Source organism: Catharus ustulatus, chromosome Z, assembly GCF_009819885.2.
Source record: "Catharus ustulatus isolate bCatUst1 chromosome Z, bCatUst1.pri.v2, whole genome shotgun sequence".
NCBI lineage: Eukaryota > Metazoa > Chordata > Aves > Passeriformes > Turdidae > Catharus > Catharus ustulatus.
In genome coordinates, this window is record NC_046262.2 from 24321191 (window position 1) to 24338175 (window position 16985).

The 16985-nt window shown below is 39.8% G+C and overlaps 2 protein-coding genes across 9 annotated transcripts in view; one reads left to right on the top strand and one right to left on the bottom strand.

Annotated features, from left to right (window-relative positions):
• Positions 1 to 16985, bottom strand: part of IQGAP2 (IQ motif containing GTPase activating protein 2) — a 127076-nt gene that overhangs the window by 24543 nt on the left and 85548 nt on the right. For all 7 annotated transcript variants that reach the window (XM_033085826.1, XM_033085824.1, XM_033085828.1 and 4 more), the window contains 4 exons: positions 14827 to 14990; positions 6338 to 6428; positions 1992 to 2153; positions 660 to 802 (listed from right to left, as the gene is read on the bottom strand). In XM_033085826.1, the coding sequence (XP_032941717.1) occupies positions 660 to 802; positions 1992 to 2153; positions 6338 to 6428; positions 14827 to 14990 (560 nt within the window). The remainder of the gene's footprint in view (positions 1 to 659; positions 803 to 1991; positions 2154 to 6337; positions 6429 to 14826; positions 14991 to 16985) is intronic.
• The window catches only part of F2RL2 (coagulation factor II thrombin receptor like 2), a 32881-nt gene continuing 24293 nt past the window's right edge, over positions 8398 to 16985 (top strand). The window contains exons 1-2 of one of the 2 annotated variants that reach the window (XM_033085832.1): positions 8398 to 8610; positions 10351 to 11185. In XM_033085832.1, the coding sequence (XP_032941723.1) occupies positions 8553 to 8610; positions 10351 to 11185 (893 nt within the window). In that variant the 5' untranslated portion in view covers positions 8398 to 8552. Of the gene's footprint in view, positions 8611 to 10350; positions 12374 to 16985 lie in introns of those variants that run through there. The other variant, XM_033085831.1, reaches the window with a different exon arrangement.

Genomic DNA, 16985 nt, shown 5'->3' on the forward strand with positions numbered 1-16985 from the left:
ATCAGCAAGTTCTCTGTTTAGAAGGACACTCAAGTACTGCTGCATTCAGAATTTCAGAAGGACTTACACTGACCCAAGTTCTTTGTGTAGAGTAGTAAGCCTGTAACTTAGATAAGCTACATTAGAATAATAGAAAAATAGAAGAACAAATTACTCAGAGGTTTGTGTGATTTGCTTTCCTTGAAAGTTATTTTTCACACTAGCCCAAAACCTCTACAGCAAGGGAGATAAAATAGCACACTCATCCTCTTTAATCTGGAGATACCAAAATGCAATCAAAGGATTAGATTTAAACAGAAAACTATTGTTCCACCTGCTCATAAATACATCATAATATTATTTGTTATAAGTCAATGCAAAGTCCTATAAAATATAAAAGGATTGAACCAGTCAGAATCTCCTACATTGGTGTCTGCTGATGGTCATTAAAAGAAATGCTGTAACTTCCAGTAAGGAAATCCCTAAACCATTGCCAGACACTAGGCAGAAGGCTGTGCTACCACTCTCTGCTTAGACTTAAGTTGCTGCTCTTGTCAGAAGCAGATACTGATAAAGTGACCTTCAGTTTAACCCACCACAGCCTCTTCATATTTTCATGTCTCACACTCTCAAATGTTTATGCTGCTTTTGCAATAAAAGCGAGTGTTTTAGCCACCTACCTGGATTTCTTCACCAGTTAACCATGATGTTTTTGGTACAACTCCTTTGGGGGCAACACAGGTACCTTCCTCAGTTTCCACATTGTAATAGTAATCATACATGGCTTTCATTACAAGTTTAATCCACGGACTTTCACTAGAACCTAAAAGCAGTTCATACCATTAGCAGAGATTTGTGCCCTGTGTCACTGATAAATTACAGCTCTCCCTACTCATTTCCCCTTCTTGTACTTGCTGTGAAGCCCTTTGACACACAATCTCTAGGTATCTTGAGCCTTTTTGTAGTAAGGATTTCCAAAACACCCTACTAGGTGGATGAGGGTCATTCCTCTAGAACAAAATGGTGATAAGGTCAGTGAAACAGCTACAAGGTTGGTACGGATCCACTGCTAGCCTCTCCAGACCCTAATGTGCTAAGTTAGTGCTCTGAAATGGTGAGTTCTCCATCTTACACCATCACTCATTAGTGAAAAGCTGTATTTACAAAAAATATTTTTCTTCTGCCTGAATTCTGGACTTACTGACTCTTACCACCCCACCCCCCCCCCCCCACCATTTCCTATATCCACATCATTTTCTTGTTTATTGCTTTGGTCTACATCCTGACAGGCAGGAAAAACCTCATTTCCTTAGGGACAAAAGGCTCCAAGATGAAACTAGTAAGACCTTCAAAATACTCACCTTGCAAAGGGAAACATGCCCATCTACTGTAAGAACGGGTACTACACTGACAGTAATTCTTTTGGTAACCATTAGCTAACCTTTGCTGCTAGTAATGACCTGCTTTTGCAGCTCTAACATGACAAAACATCCCTTCAACTGCTAAGAACAGATTCCAGCCCCAGCTTTTGCTGGTAACTGCTGCTCTGGCAATGCATAGGGACCATAATTGGGCTGTGAACACTGTTAGATACTGGCTTGATTTGTTACAGCAATCTGTAAGACTGATGTGTGCATCTCTGCATCTGTTAATACGAAAAAGAATTGTCAGCGAGTAATATGGGTTTCTAGGAGAATGGACTAGTTTGTTGACAGCCACAGAGAAGATGCCCTAAATTCACTCAGAGGCAGGTTTGAGATTCTAGAAAGTCTCAGCTAGACCCTGGTAATCACTAGACTTGCTTCTCAGCATGTACTGTGGTCTGTATTATGCGTGCAACAGTACAATGTCTTGTAAAATGCACTAGGAAAAGTATAACATTTATCAAAATATTTTAAAGCAGCAGCTGCCTCCCTCAATTTACAGTGATTTTAGGTGAAGTTCCTGTTCTAGCTTTCTGGTTGCCTCAGTGGTATGGACATATGGAACTGTCCTGTTCAGGAAGATTTTACCTTCTGTAGTTTTCATGTTCTTGGCTTCAGAGAGGTTTCTGAAGTAGGCTTCAGCACACTCAGGAATGACTCTTAATCCAAACCTTGACTGCAGTGTCATCAGAATTGGCTGTGAATCACCTTTCTCCAAACTCTTGTTAATCATTGATATTCCAACAGCCACTAGGATAAAATAATAACATAGAAAAATGAAGTGTCTTACACTCTATGTACCCATAACTCTGGCCCCCGGAAGCTTTGAAAATGGGCTTCTAATGCTGGCACACACACATAACATGGCATACACAGCAATCCAGTGCTTTACCCATTTTCAGCCTCCTTCATGCTTATGGACAAGTATTTTGGAGAACAGCAAGTGTGTTAGGTAGGAAGCGTGTGCTCCACCCAGGCTCAGATGCAGCCACAGCACAACTGAGAGCAGTCTGAGGGCATAGCTGCTCCCCACCAAGTGACATACCAGGTGACAGTAGGGCAGGGGTTGAGCATGGCAAGCACCCACACACTCAACCTGTCCTAACAGACAGGCCATCATCCACTGATCGCTTGTGAGCTTTCCAGAGGTACGTGAAGTAATTTGGTTACAAGCTGTAAACATTGACATTCATTTCTACTGTACAAAATGGGAATTAAAACTGATTGCCTTGAGTAAATTCTTGCGGCAAACTAGACAGCATCCTGAAGCAACTCTTTCTTGAGCTCACCTCCTCAGGAAGGAGTTTAAGGTATTTAAAGTTAATTCATGCCAGAGATGCTTCCAAGGCATATAAAAGCACCCTGAGAGGCGATGCTGTGAAGCATGTGCAAACTTTGATGTTATATGGCATTACACATGCTCTAATTCAGGACTTCCTCACAGAGATCTCACCATCACTGAAGGAACAGATTCCACCACACCTGGCAGCATACATGTGGAAGCACATGCCACTTCAAAAGTACCAGATCCACTAGATGTTTAGGCTGTTTTAGAAAAACACATTCCCTGATCTTGTATCTATCCACATAAGTATAAAGGAGGTCCCTGCACACATCCTGCATATACAGAACTAACCCAAAATGTTTTCAGTATCAGAATCCCATGTACAGGAGTCATTCCATGAGACTGAGCAAGCAGGCAAGGATTTCAGTAATAGAAACAGTTTATTGTTAGTTTGACTAAGGTAGAATGGGTAGCTTTGACTAGGCAGTAACAGACCAACCAAAAATATATTGACAGCCAGATGAGAAACAAAGCAGATGAGCAATACCACCACTGTCTGGTCTTCTGTCAGATAGCACCCTGCTACTTTTCTGTGCTTTGAAACAGACCTCTGCCCTGCACACACGTGTACTGGAGATGTCTTTCTACCATTGCTGTGGCACTGTGATACTCAGGCATCAGCAGCAGCAAGGAAGCAGAAAAAACTGGGAAGCCACACATTACAGCTGGCTTGTTGCCGGCCCCAAACTCATACACAGCCCCATATGGTCTCATCAACTCTGTTCAGCAGTATTTGAATGCTTTCCTTCCTCTTTTTTCATGTAATTTAGGGTGCTAGAAGATATTTTTACAAAGACAAAAGAAAACATGAGCTAAGATTCATTTATGTAGGTCCACTGTCATCTAGCTTTTCCTCATATTTTAATTAATTATGCCTGTATTTTCAAAGGAGAATATAATAAAAGCATTTATAAGGAAAAAACTCAACTCAGCAGAAATTATTCCTTTCATTTTAAGTGCTAGCAAATAATACTCTGGCTGTTGCTCTAGAGAAAGGCCATTTGGACCCTGAAAAATCAAAAGATAACTGGGAATTAGTTATCTTCAACTGCCAGAAAACTGCCAGCTCCAGTCTGCTTCTCTAGCAGCTGGGATGCCAGTAGCAGATCAACACTGCAAAGGGCTCTTTTCCACACCCATCCTCCCTTTTAAACAGCTGTGATACACAAAGCCACAGTTGTCTTGTATGATAAGCCTGAACTCTCAACAAGGCCAAAGATCAGCTTTTTCCTATAACTTGGACTCTCTCAGGACATACAGACTTCCTGCTTTGAAAGACTCTTCCTGTGCAAGACTGAAGTCAGTGTTCAAATCTAGTCCTGAAGGCCATACAGCTGATACTTGGCCGACCTCTTTTTGTCCTGCACTTAGATAAGGAGTACAATGGTTGAACTCATTCAAGAAGTGAAGCAAGGTGATGCAAAACACACAGCAAGCACCACAAGTTAAGAAGTGCACCAGCACTTACTGAACACTTCTTCCTAAATAAAGGTACAAGATACAGAATCCTTTACTGACAGGGAAGAGTGTAAAAGCCTTTCAGAATTTTAGTACTGCACCATTTAGTATTTATATAAAGCATGCAAGTTAGTTTGGAAGTAATCAAGACTGTTTCAGTACTGCTGCCAGTATCTTCTCTTATTTTACTGCTTATTTTATTGCCATTACTGCAGTAATCTCAAAACCACTTTTAAAACTGAAAAATACATTTGCAAAAACTTTGGAGTTGTTTGCCTTTCAAAAATAGTGTCCGTGTGATAGATCAAATACAAGTTTATTTCCAAGTGGTGATCAAGCTAAACTTAAAGTTTAGACTATGTGAACACAACATGCAAACTTCCTGAGACAGGATGTGTTGGTTATAGGAAGTATCAGGTTCTGGGCTCATGGGGAAATGTTAAATCTCAGGTTTTAGCTGCAAAACCTTAGATCTCGTTAAGAATGTGCTGTGCTGACAGTGCTTCCTTTCAACCCACAGGGCAAAGTACACAAGATTAGTATTTTTTCCCTAAAAGTGAAATGTTAAAACAATTCCATTGAACATCCTTGATTGTGAAAAACTGTGCATTTACTACCAACACAGATTATAAGAAAATGTTTTAGTACAACAACTAGGTAGCGGAAGGACCAGTGGTTTACCATTAGCAACATTGTACGGTATTGCTGTATGAATTATGCTCTCCTAGTTTCTGCAGGCTGCTTATGAAAAATATTCTTAATGCTTTTACAGGTGATCACAAATGGGGGTGTTTTCAAGCTGCTCTTTAGGTTTAACTCAAATCCGCTATAAGCTACGTGTTTCCTTCCCTTCTCTGTGCTCATGTTTCCTCATGGCTCTGGGTGCATTCATAGGAAGCAGATTTTTCCACAAAAAAAGCACTCCTCAGTACAAAAGCTTGGTTGAGACAATGTATGTGTATCTGACCCTGTCTCAGAAAACACAAGCCCAGTGCCTTCTATGGATGTGTGACCTACAAAAATACTTCAGCTATCTTCAGTTTATCTGCCTTGTTTACATGAAGACGATATTTAGTTGTTTGGATCAGTTCTAAAGTAGCAGTAACACAAAGTGCAATGTTCCTGTGGCAGGGATAGCTATTTGTGATGGCCAGCTGTGCTCTCTTCCACTCGCAATTCCCAAGGAGTAACTCCTGCCTGTGGGCTCACTGCACCAGGCATGGCCGAGCACGGCGCTGCAGGAATGCACCGACTTCAGCACTTACATTCACAAGCTCCTAAGGTGGCCCAGAAGGCGACACTGACTCACCCAAAGCCAAGTGAAGCAGAAGATGACCAATACCCAGTGCCTTGTCTGAGCTGAGCTGGCCCTGGGCTGGAGCAGGCAGGCACGTCGCTGTGCTCTCCAACGTGCCCCATAAGCCCAGCAGTGCTTGCTTCTACATTATTTGCCAAAGTTTATTATGTATTATGAATAGTTTTCTAAAATTATTATATTCAACCAATATAAAGCTTTGCAGAAGGTGTTGAAGTGCATCCAGTACACAGCACTCTGACAGATTAAGCCTCAGTTTAATAATTTCCTACAGATTTCCTCTTCCTTACAGATTGGAAGAACATGCACTTTTCAGAAAGACCTTGTACTGTGCTTTAAAAGTTAATATGTTCCTGATTTTTGTTTGTCAGCACTCCATAAAAGACAATATAAAGAAATATAAAATGCAAAAAATGAAAAAAAAGTAAATATAAAAATTTGCCTTTACAACATGCATAAATATTTTAGTTGTATATATAGCAAACAATTTCCTGAACAACTTGTCCCTGGTCATTTATATTTTTCAGGAGGTACATGAAGACACACTGACATTAGAAAGATTAGTCATGATGTTAACCTGTATAACCAAATCCTGAATTATTAGCCACACTTAAAGATTACCACTTTAGATAGGACTAGCACCACTCCTGTAGTTTTAAGTCATCTCAGTTTTAGTATGACAAAGAACATGCATTCATTTCTTTTCATGTATTTAAAGGGCTTCCATGTTCCCTGACGTGGAATATATAAATTACCAATTTCAGTTTCCCAAGATCAAGAAAAACAAGAGCAGTGCAGATACAGGTAAATGCTTACAGTTTGCTGCTTCTTTTATGTTGTTATTGCTGTCATTGATTCCTCTTTGTATTTCATCCAGCCAAAGGAGCACTGATTCATCTTGAGATTCCTGGAAAAACAACAGTAAAGAGCCTTGAAAAAACTGAATAATTAGAGTGGTCTCAGTGTACTGACACAGCTCCAATATCCAATCTCTGCTTTGCAAAGCCCTTGGATACAAAAAAGAATTTGACCATTTAAAATCATCAGTGGAACACATTCATGTTGTATTTACTGACTTGAAAAACATCCTGTTTAGATATAAAGCTCCAAAAGTTTTGATATCTAGAAGAACAGGAGAATCTGTGGTATTGCTGGCATAGAATTCATTCTACTAAAGATCAATAAAAATTGAAACATTTTATTTCTGTTATATGTAGGCAAAGTAGTCTGAGTCACAAAAATCACACGTTATCAGGCAGCACTGTGATAGTAGGAGAGAGTAGCAGAAGACTGCAGGAAGTTGGCTTTCTTTCAAAATCCCTTATTTGGAAAGGATCCTTGTGTATATCTAAGTGCATGTTACATTAGAAAACAGCAGTGAAAATTAACATGAGAAAGACAGTTCAGGTTTAGTAATGATGACTTAGCTCACAGATGCAAACTGTGTAATTAAACAGCAGAATAGATACTGCTCTTCTTTCAGGCCTAAAGTGCATGACATTAAACCCAAGTTAAACCAGAAGGTGTAGTAGAGTGGGCTCAACATCCCCACTAACCATCCCTACTGCCCAGGTTCACTGGTGATACCAGCACTTCATCAGATAAAACAGGGTTAAAGTAGTATTTAAAATCTAATCCAGTAGGTGGGTAGGAAAATCATGCTAAAGAGGAAATAGGAGTGCCAGGCCTATAACAGGTTAATGATAAGAGAAGCTGGATTGCATCAATTGAGAGAGATTTGGACAATATACACAGGCATATTTCAGGGGAAAAAAAACTAACTAGAAACACATTCAAACTAAAAGAGTGTGGACAAAGAAGCAGCTTCACAATGAGTATGACTGGTTATGCACTGAACCTCAGGTCAAAGATCTAATAAATCTGATATCCACAGAACCTACAAAGAGAAAACAGGGTAAAAAACCCTAAAGATGTACTCTTCAGCTTGTATCAGATATGTAAATGAGGTAGCAGAATACATAAAGAGCATGAAGTGGTGTCAGACAAGTGAGAGTTAGAGGTAGCACTTGAGAGAATGTTTAATAAATTCTCAATCTGCCACTGAATTTTGAGAAAAGCATTGAGAAACTAAAAAAAAAAATCCTCATCTGTTATCCAGCTTTTACACATTAAATACACGAAGAGACACAAATACTGCTCTGGAGCCAAGTACAGTTTATGCTGAGCCTTGCGACTAGCCTGGAATCAAGACCAAAATGTAGTCTAATTTTGCTTGCTAAAACAAGCTGCTGTTATTTGGCAATGAAAAGGGAAAAAAAAAAAATAAAAAGAGAGGGGGAAAAGGAAAAAAAAAAGCCAGGCAGAAAAAAAGGAAGTGATCAACAAAACAGCAAATGAAAATAGGGGAAAGGTTTTAGAGGCTGAAGTCTGTGGAAGGCTGGAAACTGACTCAGGGGAGGTAGTAGGTGGATTGAAAGAGGCAGACAGCTAACGGGTAGGGAGGCAAAAGGCAAAGCAGAATGCAGTTTTCCTAAGGCATGTTTGTATGTATGGCTTCTTTCCATCTCCACCTTTTGCTAAACTGAGATCATCACACTGTTCTGCAAGTCTGGCTTCTCCCAGGAGAAGGGTACAGAGTTCAGCCACATGACATTTTGGTCTCCGAATTAGACTCTTGAGGATTTACTAAACACGCCCCTTGATTTTTCAGAAAACACCTTTTTACACCAAATATCTGTATGTAAAAATTCCAGCAGAACCCTGTATATCAGCTTCAGGCTTGTGGAAAATTAGGAGTTAAAATGCTGCTGTAAAGTAATTTTATCTCTGTGTTGGGCTGAGGCTGAAACTGAGTCATGTGTGCATATTTGGATACGTCACACCCTCTTGCTGTAGTAGACAAAGAACAAATTAGCTCCTTGCCATAAACCTCATGCTTACAGGATGCTTCTGGAGGACAGATCAATCACTCTTTAGTCCCTTACAGAGGGGAAAAAAGCCCCCACAAGATGCCTCTTAAGATGAACTAGAGCAGTACCATTGTTCAGCTGGCTGGATTTCCCACACTACAATGAAGATACTGTTTTTCTCTGGACTGCTCTCTCTTACCTCCAGTCTTTGCACTACAGGTGAGTCCTCCTTTCTGTATCTATTCCATATTTTAGTCAATGATGTGGATTTTTTGATAATGCTGTTGCTCTACCAGCTGTGAACTTGAAATGAGTTGTACATACATGTACCAATTACAGAAAACTGCTCCAGGATGTCTCCTTTTAAGCAGATTTTTATTTTTTCATTTCAGTGATGCCTTACAACTCTGTCAGTAATTTTCTATAAAGAATTTTATTTAAGGGAACTTTCTGCACTTACTGAAAACATGTCTTATGTAGTATTTTTGTAATGATATGATAATTTTAAACCTGTAGTGTCTTGTTTTGCAACTTCATAGACGGTGTTATTAGAAGGAAATGCTCAGATGACTGTTGTGATAAAAATAACTAAAGGAAATGATCAAATAATAAACGTGGGGTTTTTTTTTCCTTTCTAGAATCAAAACTGTTTTCAAACCAAGCTCATTTTGAAAAGCTGGTATACATAAATATATATATGCATACATATATATGTGTGTGTGTGTTTATACCTATATCTATCTATCCACACACATGCCAGCCTATGCAGGTACACGTGTAACTTAATGAGTAGTTAAAACTAGTTTTCTGGAGTAACCATCCAAAAACTATTAAAAATAATACAGTCCATCAATCATTATTTTAAAACATCCTACTGTAAATCTACCAGTAAACATTAATAAAACAGTTTTCTAAATTTTATTCAAATATGGACAGGTAAAAAAAGTCCAAAGATTTTCAACCATATTTCAGTTTGCTCCTGAATTCCAGTTTCACGGTGCATAGTGTAGGCTTTACAGTAGCTATTTTTGCATTAAAAGTAGCTAAGAAAATTTAAGTGACAAATACTTCCACAGTTGTTTACTATGCAAAATCTGTTTTACAACACATGGCTTTAAAAAGCATTTGAACGCATTTGTTCTTCATCTGAAAATTAAGCAAATTTCTCTACTTCACAAATTTCTCTACTAAAGACTAAGGAACAGGTGTTAATAAAATAGTATTGTTGTTTTTGCCCATGTGCTGACAATATTTACTTACTGAAAAATTTCATGCTGCTTGAAAAGTTTTATTCACTTCCCAGTAAATTACACATAATACCTGCCTGATCATTTGTTTTCAATTCTCAAGACACTGCCCTTGCTCAGGTACAAGAAGCTGAAAAGATCTGATTTGCTTTTGTCAGAAGCTGAAGAATAGCAATTTCACATGTGAGACCAAAACACTAAGGGTAATTTCAATTTTCTAATTTAAAAGTTTCAGTCTGTGTTAGATTAGATAGTGCTTTTTACATCTTTTGTAGTCATGCATTTCGTACATAAAATGACAAGGATAGTAATACTGTTTGATCAAACCTAAACAAAGACTGCTTATATGATGAATGACCAACATTCCTGCTACTGAGAAAAATCCTCCACTGGTCATAACCATTACAGAAGTGTCTGACATTTTTCACTAAAGATTACTGAAAACACTCAAAATGCAGAAAGATCAGCTAACACTACATTAATGATGAATTTTCAAGATTTGGTGTGAAATGATAAATGAAGACTGTTGTCTGCACATTTGAACACCCAAAGCAGAAGAGAATGTCCTCAAATATTTTAAACTTATATTGCTTTTTTGTACAGAGATTATTATCTTTCTCTGTTCCTGAAGGTGAGTTATATTGTTAATACAGCAGTTTGTCATTTTAAACAATTTTAACTTTGTTTTATTTACCTTTGTTTTATTTCTAAGCATCAGAATTTTCACAGAATGGCTCTGCAATTAAAACAGTGTCTCTTATCAAAACGTTTCGTGGAATTTCAGCAAGAGACTATGATTACATCCCCCCTTATGCCATAGAAGGGGAAACAACAACCATCCATATCAGAGAAAATAAATGCACTTCAAAAAAGTCAAATGACACCACATTAACAGAAGTGAGCAACACCACGCTAGAGTACCTGACCAGCTCTCTGAGCACCAAGCTAATTCCTGCTGTCTACCTCGGTGCTGTTTTATTGGGTGTACCATCTAATGCCATCATTCTGTGGATGCTACTCTTCAGGATCCGCTCCGTGTGCACTGCTGTCCTCTACACAAACCTGGCTGTTTCTGACCTGCTCTTCTGCATCGTGTTGCCCTTCAAAATAGCCTACCACATCAACGGGAACAACTGGGTATTTGGGGAGACCATGTGTCGAGCGGCCACGGCGGTGTTCTATGGCAACATGTACTGTTCCATTCTGCTGCTGACGTGCATCAGCGTCAGCCGCTACGTGGCCATCGTGCACCCCTTCACCTACAAGAGCCTGCCCAAGCGCGCCTACGCCCTGGCAGCCTGCGCTGCCATCTGGGCCGTCGTCTTCCTCTACATGCTCCCACTCACCATTATGCAACAAAGTTACTATGTGAAGCAGTTGGACATTTACACCTGCCACGACGTGCACAGCGCCTGTGAAACCGTGTCTTCCTTCCAGTTCTACTACTACGTGTCCTTAGCTGTGTTCGGGTTTTTGATACCACTTGTGACTATCGTGTTCTGCTATGTCTCAATTATACGCACACTCAAGACTCAAGAATGGTTCTGGTATGTTAAAGTCTGTCTTTTGATTCTTACCATCTTTGCTATTTGCTTCGTACCAAGCAATATTATCCTTATCATCCATCACATCAACTCTTACTATTACAACACAGATGGGCTGTATTCTTTTTATCTGATTGCTTTATGTCTTAGCAGCCTAAACAGTTGTCTTGATCCTTTCCTTTATTTTCTAATGTCAAAAATTAGAAGTCAATCCAATATTTACCTAACAATGGTAAAAATATCCAGGGAAAAATGAATTTATTTCTATTACTGGAATTACAATTTTGTATAGTTTTAACACAGCAACAAATCTCAGGTGTGACATTTATACTTCAAGTGTGTTAGAAAGCAATCTCAGTTAAATTTACTTCCCCCAACACAGGGAATATCTCCAAAAATACACTTATCCAGCTCTATGACTTTATTACATGTATTATTACATGTCTATAACTACATTACATATATTGCAACACCCAGATTTAGGGAAGTAGATCTGCACCTCCATTTCTTTCTGAAATCACTTTCTGGCCATTGAGAAGCTGCCAGAGTACCAGTTACCACAGCCTCTAAATACCAGAAGTGGAATCAGCATACAAACAGCACTTCTAGGGCAATTCATGACACTTCAAATTAGCTCTCAGCCAACAATCACTGCAGGAACAGTGATGCAAACCCAAGTTTTTGGCCTGGTGAAAATGGGAACAAGTGAAAGCACTTTCTATGTACCTGGGAGCAGTCCAGAGCAAATACTGCCCTGGATGGAAATACAGAGTCCCCACAGGTTCACAGAACAGTGAACCTGCAGCTGTGGACACAGACCCTGACTCTTCCAAGGCTACCTCTCCCATGAGGCTGCTTAACCAGCTCTGCACTGGAGACTTGTTCTTCCACTTCGTCAGCACCTGCACTCCCCTAACCCAGGGATTGCTGGGAGCTAGCCCTTATCACTGTGAATCCAGGCATGTATTACTCTTGCTTGGTAAGCAAAACAGGGAAGCTGTTTTGTAGTATTCTCTATTTCCACATCCTCACAGGAAATACCTACAGTGTTACAAATACTGCAGCTAGTTACCATTAGTAAAATAATGGGTCAACTTTTACCTTTACAGAAACTCAAAACCTACATAAACACTAAGTTCCTAGAAAATTAACCCAGTGGTTGTCATTTGAATTTGTAACTGCAGCATGTAAATGGGGATAAAAATGTTTTATGTTGTTTTGATAATAGTATTGTAAAAAACTTAAATAAAATAAGTTGCACTGGAAAATGCCTGAAGGCAATTTGCAGCCTGGTGAGGCTCCCTTTTTTCTATTTCTTCTGGTTCTTAATTTAGGTTAGTTTTAATCCTGCCATTCCTTCAACATGCACAAGAACTAATTTTAAAGATAGCTCTAAAATAATTCAAATATTAGAAAACTCTTGAAAATATAAACAATGTGAGTCTAAAACCTCAGTACTTATCACACAAAAAAACCCAACAATCAAACAGTAATTTGGTCCATCTGTTTAGCTTTCCAGTTATCCACAATATGCTCCCATAACACAGGGTTTCTCTTTGCTGGGACCTGAATACATTTGGTTTGAAAAGGCTTTCAGAACTGCTAAAAGCTGTGGTTTAAAATTTACAGGACAAAATAAGTTCCACATTTGTGTTTTCAGTTTCAAGCAAGGAACAAATAGGTCAGATTTGAGATAAGAACCTGTAATGGGTTCTGGCAGATTTGGGCGCGGACTCCCCCAGACCACCACAGCTTTGGGGAAGTGACAGCAAGCTGATTAGTACAAGTAAGTAGGTTTGACACGTATGTTTTTCCAGATGTTGGGGCAGGAAGTTTATAGGGAGAACTATCTGATCCTTGTAAATCAAATACTTCCTTTTACCACAGCTCACTCTTAAAACATGCTAAACACAAAATAAAACAGATCTGCCTTATAAACAGGAATCAGAAAAAGTGGAAAATAGGCAAACAATAAGCGGTGTTCTATGGCAACACGTACTGCTCCATTCTGCTGCTGACGTGCATCAGGCAGACTTCAGAAACTGCACTACCCTTACAATTGTGTTTGGATTTTTTTTAAGGAAATGTCAGTCTAAACTGCACTTTTACCTAAATAATGGTCACATCTATGATAGATCACGGTAAAGAATAAGTATGCATCTGTGTGTTTCTTTTGGGAGCACTGTGTCTTGTTCTGTTCTGAAACAGGAGCAACACTCTGGTTTCAGAGAAGGTGCTCTAAGTAGTTGTCAAAAGAGTGCAAAACCAAAATTGCTCAGAAGATAAAGGCCAGAAGAAGTCTCTAAGAACATAGAAATCTTAGAATTAGAAGACTTCAAAGAGACTGTGCAATTTGTGTTCCAAAATTTGGAAACTCTCATTTGTTTCCTATGAGCACATTCACACCAGGATGGGAGTGGGCACTAGGTTTGTATCTGGGGAGCACAGGGGCAGCTGGCAGGAGTGAGCCAGGGCAGGACAGCTGTGTGCAGGCATCTGTGGTCTGTAGGTCTGTGCCCTGGGGACATCCTGGCTCGCTGTGCATACACATGGCATGTCCTGGGTCAGCACTGTGCAGCCAGCACCCGCGCTGTGCACACGTACTGACCCTGGCCCATCCAGGACAGGTGAAGTCAGGATGCACTAAACCCTCTCCAGCACACATGGCAAGGGAGAAGGCTTTTCAGCACTGAGGGCTCAGTGAAACCAGCCCTTTCCTGGGAACCCTGGTGAGAAATTGATGCCTTTCAAGAGTTCTGACAGCAGATTACAGAAACACATGGTTCCACAGCAGGTACCCCAGGCGAGGTGACAAATGCTGGAAGATACTTTATAAGCCAAAGTTGGTAGACTTTCCCCAACTCGCCATGTTACCTTAGAGACACACTGTGTGAATTTTAATTGTGTTTTCCAGTCACTGGACATTCTAAGTGCTTTGCTAGCAGCTTTAGCTAGCCTTGTGTTCAGTCACATCCTGCAAGTTGCTAGGCTGATCTTTGTTTATGCTTCCCTGGGCTGCAATGCTGTAATGCTAACCAGACCACTGTTTTTGGGGAAGCAGATAGCAACATCCTGCTGAGATAGGTTTAAACTGAAGGCACGTACAAGACCATCAGCTTGTTATTGCATGATAAAGCTCTAAAAATCATGCGCAAAAACTACACTATAATAAAACATAAGCAATGGAGATTCCTCAAGATATTTCCCAGACATTTGTTAAATAACACCATAATTGTGACTTCTTTCTGGCAAAAACCCCACTTTCCATCTATATTGTAGCTATCTGCCTGGCACAGTCCTGTAACTTATCCTTACACAAATTCACAACTATGTGAGTATTGCTGCCGCCCGTATTTTTTAATGGCTACAGCAACCTAGTAGAATTGAAATAAGTGAGATTACAGCAGTAGCAAGACATATGTAGACAATATCTTAATTTTAATACATTGAGAATTAATCCATTTTGCCAGTCAGAACAAGTTACAGTGTAAAATTACATAGTGCCAGTCTGTTGTCACTGGCTTATTTATAACCTCACTGGGCAAAGGTAATGCAAATGTTGGGGAACCAGGACAGGGACACAGAAGCAAGTGAAAAGAATTGGCATTTCACTTCTCACAGATAACAAGAGCAAAAATTCTAACCTTGCATTTCTGTGCTTTGGCATGGTGCAGAACATCCTGATAATGCCTTGCATTTTCTGGTATCACATCTTGCAGCTTGGCTGTGGGCAATAGTAGGGTTTCTAGAGTTTTCTCAGGATTTCCTTGGTCAACTGCTTCATTAATGTGTCCAATTGCAATGATTCCTATGAAACAGGGAAATTATTAAAGATGCACTTATCAAAAAAAATCGCAACTCTTCCGATATCACATACAAACAAAGCGGTAACACGAAGAACAGAAAAAAAATCACGAAACAAGAAGCAGAGGCAGCAACAGCAGCTGATTTTAAATTATTTTTGTTCTCATATTCATTTGAAGCTATTAGGTTCCACAACTTTCCTTCCTATCACAGTTATCGATATATGTGAATAAAACTCTTCCAAAAATCAAAACTATCCTTGACAAAAAAAAGGGAAAACAGTTTTTCCTATTTTTTGGGAAGAAGCACCTACATGAAGCTTAAGAAAAAGCTGGGTGTCACATATTTATATGTTTAACATATTGGCTCAGAGTGATGGAAGTTCTGTTTTCAAGTGATTTCAGACCATATTGCTTGAAACCCTGATGTGGGCAAATACATATATACTGCAGTCCCAGCTACAGCATCGCATAGCAACTTAATCTCATTTCTTGTAATTTCACTGTAAATAACCAAACTGACAGTGTAAATAACTAAACTGACAGTGCTGACCAGCAGTCAGTACTTCAGTCAGGAAGTAAGGCCCAGTGTATTTAATAAAACCTTAGCTCATTTTCTTCAGATTGGGACCAACACAGTTTCAAATAGATTTCTTCCTGCCCCTAAACAGTATTGCATTGCTTGTGGTCCCAAAAGCCATCCCAGAAAGGCATCAGTCAAGGGTTTTGCCATCACCCGTGAGAGATGACATCCCTGCTCCCAGTTGATCATCTCTCAATAAGTGTCTCTAGACCCAACCCACCACAACCCACCTGGTGAGGTCACGGATCCAGGCCATTATAAGGCTTGGAGAATGAGCCATTTTTCCAAGGTAGTTCAAAAGAGGGACTACGCAGATATGGAACTTGCTTATGGAAACAGAGGCCTCCCTTCTTCCTCTTCTCTCTGCCCATCTGCCCTCTCTAAACATTCCCAGGCAGAGGTCAGTGTCACTGAGAGCAAGAGCAGCTATTTTGGTACTCAAGACTTTCACTGCTATTTCAAGGTCTGTTCCAAGTCCTACTAAGTGCAGAGGTTCAGACTGAAGAGTGACTCTGCCAGTCAGACTGCTCTGCACTCCACCTTGCCAGAAGGCACACACAGCAAATAAGCTGTAAGGATCCATGGCAACCACTGGACTAGATTTAGGAAGCAATAATCCAGCCAGTTTTAGAAATTCTGCAATATAAAATTTCCTTTACCACTACAAGACAGCAGGATACCTGACACTAATGACAGCACAGGAAGGGCATGACCAGCCTGTGTCATACAAAGCCCCTCAAAGTGCACTGAGACTGCTTCTGAACTGGCAGGCAGTCTGAAAGCTGTGTCTCATTTCCTTGCTCCAGCAAATTTGGCATAACTTGATAGCTTCAAATTTTTACATGCAGTGGAAGAATTTGGTGCTTTAGCTTTTTTCAGCTATCATGTTTAATATAACACCACCTTCTTATAGCAGTAAAATTACATTCAGCTTCAAAAATAAACTCTAAGTCCATTCACATGAGAACATGTGGGCATAAGAAGCTACCCTCAGACAGGAAATCAAGTTACCCAAAATGAGAGCAAGACAGATACCTGCATTGTCTAACTTCTTATTGACTCCCTTGTGAAAAAACACTCACTTGGAATAATTTACATAATAAAACATACTTTTCAATGGAACACTGAACTTCCTCCCTATGTCCCAATATGCTCTGGGCTTACAACTGCAAAATCCCCAAAGTGATACCATCCAGGGCTGGAAGATAACTGCCAAGCAGGCAGAACCATAGCATTTTTAACACTGCAGAGGGCAGGCACCCTAGGATATCCTTCAGCCCCTGAAACACACAGGAATTTTTCAAGGACATTTAAAGATAATCAGGATTTCAAAAATTTTAAATGCTCTTCTCTTTTCAAGAGTGTCTGAATGAGGCCACTCAGTTATAGGTTTACATACCAAAGACCCAACTATGAC